Here is a 2,475-nt window from a genome sequence, read left to right as displayed (position 1 = left end):
ACGCCAGAGCATTTTCTGCCGTGCTTTCCCCCTCACTGCACCTGCGTTGCTGGTTTTGCCGTGGCTCAGTATCGCTCGTAAGGACGCGGGGTCAAGGCTCCATTGTCTCGTGTTCTTTGTGGGTAATGAGGAGGGGGCGACACACGTTCACACGCGGAAGGGCAGCGAAGTTCTTCACAAAGGAGCTTGAAAACCGCAATCCCCGCTTCGTACGGCTCCAGTGCTGGAGAGCCGCCAGCAGCTCCAGAAGAACAGAAGCACCAAACAACGCTGCTTTTGTCCCGGGTTTGTTAGTTGATCTCGGGACGCCTCTGTAACAGCCCTTAGTCAGAGAGGGAGCCGGGAGCAGGGGGTGATGCGCTGCCCGGGCAGCCCCTTCCCCTCCCGCAGGCGGCTCCCGGGGGCGTGGGGCGGCCCTAAAGGCGCTTTCCCGAGACAGGCCCTTGTCCGAGTCCCTCCCCCTGCCCTGGGCACGACTCCGGCGCCCACACCGTGTCCAGCGGGGCAGCAGCGGTGCTTTCCCTCCTCCTCCTCTCCCCGCGGGAGAGCGGCAGGCGCGGCCGCCGGCCCGGCACCCCCTTCTTCCCTGCCCTCCCTCGGGCAGCCCCCTCCGTTCCCGTCCCTCCCCGGGTGGGAGGTGCCCGGTGCCTGTAGAAAAGGGCCGGCTCGGGGCGGCCGGAGGTGTTGGCGGCTGCCGGAGGTGCCCGAGCCCGGCGAGCAGCGAGTCGGGGGTGCTGCCCGGAGCGGGGGCTCGCACTGCTCCAGGTACGTGCTCGGCTGGGGAGGGGCGCGGGGGGCATGGCCAGAGAGGGACGTTTGCCCCGGTAGAGTCGGTGCTGTTTTCTCTCTTTAGCGGTTCAGTTCTGTCCTTGTGCCGTTTGACTGCGCTGGGAGTGGTGCGCTGGGCAGGGGTGTTTGGAACCCGTGGGTCGAATAGGCTTGTGCCAGTCCTGCCTTGAATGGCGCCCTCGGTGCCTTGCTCGCCTGTCCGTGCCCTGTAGTCTGTCCAAGGAGAATGTTCACGTTCTTTTTCGCCTCTGTGTGTCTGCAGGTGGATTTGTCCATCGGGCTTTTCCCCTTTGAGGACCTCCTGCTCAGCTACAGCAATGTGGTTCCTGGAAAAGATCAGAGCATCACATGAAAGTGGAAATCTCCCTAGCTCTTCCTTCCTGGGACTGCCACATGGCCAAAACCTGTCAGAAAAACCCCGACTGGGGGCTGCTGCTTTTCCAAACGTGCTCACCCCCGACAAAATCCCCGAATTCTGCATTCCCCCCAGGCTGACCGGCTCTGGCTCCATGAAGGGCACTGGCTCCCACCAGAATCACAGTTCAGTAGATGCAGCTTTTACCTCTGCCAATAGCCCCAGCTCTTTGCCACACCTCATCCAGGTGGAAAGTGTTGAAGAGGAAATGACAGCCCTGGAGGACGAAAGCACCAACTCGGACCCCCAGTCCCAAGCAGCGCTTTCCCTGCCCCACTTTCCCAGAGCCCCCACTTCCTATGGCTTCTACACTTTGCTGGAGAGCCCCCACACCAGGAGGAAGGAGTCCATCTTCCACGGTGACCCCCGCGGTGCCCTGCCCAGCCTGGTGCTGCCTCGGTCCAGAGCCAACACCTTCAGTGGCAAGGGCAGCACCTCTAATCCCATTGCCATCAGCTTTTCCTCGATGAGGCTGCCTCCCAAGCAGCTCTCTCTGCACAGGCAGGGCGCCTGTGACAGCGACACTGCCTCCTCCAGCGAATCCTCTCCTTTCAGCTCTCCTCTTCTGAGCAGGTCCCCTCCCAGACCCTGCTCCCTGACCAAAGCACAGAGTCAGGAGGGGTTGCTCTGCCGAGCACTGAAAGCCAAGAGCAAATCCAGCGTGGCCAGGAACAATTCCCTCTCTACGGAGGAGAGCAGCTCCACCGATAACAGCCCCAGCGCCATCAGGAGGGCCTCGGAGGGGCTGCTCGCCACGCGGGCCTTCAGCACGTCCTGCTCTCCCCTCTTTCCTCTGGACCTGCCCCGCAGTCGGGAGAGGCTGGTGGGAGAGAGCACGGTGGTGATGGACAGGGGGGGGCTGCTGAGGCTGTCGGCCGAGTACTGCTCCGAGAACGAGCGGCTGCGCATCCGCCTCATCAGCGCCGAGGGCCTGTACGAGGACTCCGTGGAGCCCAAACACATCAACTGCTGCATCTCCTTCTCCCTGGTGCCAGGGAAAACACAGAAGCAGAGAAGCACTGTTATAAAGAGGAGCAGAAATCCCATCTTCAACGAGGACTTCTTTTTTGATGGCATTGCAGAGGAAGAGCTGCACAGCCTCTCCATGAGGATGAAAGCCACGAATAAAGGGTGCAGTATGAGAAGGGACTACACCTTGGGAGAACGGCAGCTGCCTTTAATGAGTATGTTGTCAGTGTAAGGCTTCAAATATGGAAACGGAAATTGTCTTCTGAAACTTTTCTACTAAATAAAGTTTTGGGTTGAGTTTA

General features: G+C 60.6%; 1 protein-coding gene across 1 annotated transcript; it reads left to right on the top strand.

Moving 5' to 3' along the window:
* The first annotated feature begins 340 nt into the window (after positions 1-340).
* LOC135420666 (C2 calcium-dependent domain-containing protein 4C-like) lies at positions 341-2,475 on the top strand. Its single transcript, XM_064668350.1, has 2 exons — positions 341-765; positions 1,052-2,475. The coding sequence occupies exons 1-2, from the start codon at positions 356-358 to the stop codon at positions 2,403-2,405; spliced, it is 1,764 nt and encodes a 587-aa protein (XP_064524420.1). The 5' UTR covers positions 341-355; the 3' UTR covers positions 2,406-2,475.

This window comes from Pseudopipra pipra, chromosome 12 (assembly GCF_036250125.1).
Source record: "Pseudopipra pipra isolate bDixPip1 chromosome 12, bDixPip1.hap1, whole genome shotgun sequence".
NCBI lineage: Eukaryota > Metazoa > Chordata > Aves > Passeriformes > Pipridae > Pseudopipra > Pseudopipra pipra.
This window is presented reverse-complemented; position numbering and strand designations above follow the sequence as displayed.

Excerpts from the sequence above, each read along its gene's own strand:
- LOC135420666 (XM_064668350.1), top strand. The coding sequence starts at position 356 with ATGCGCTGCCCGGGCAGCCCCTTCCCCTCCCGCAGGCGGCTCCCGGGG. Across the intron at positions 766-1,051 it reads GGGGGCTCGCACTGCTCCAG|GTGGATTTGTCCATCGGGCT; the intron begins GTACGTGCTCGG and ends GTGTGTCTGCAG.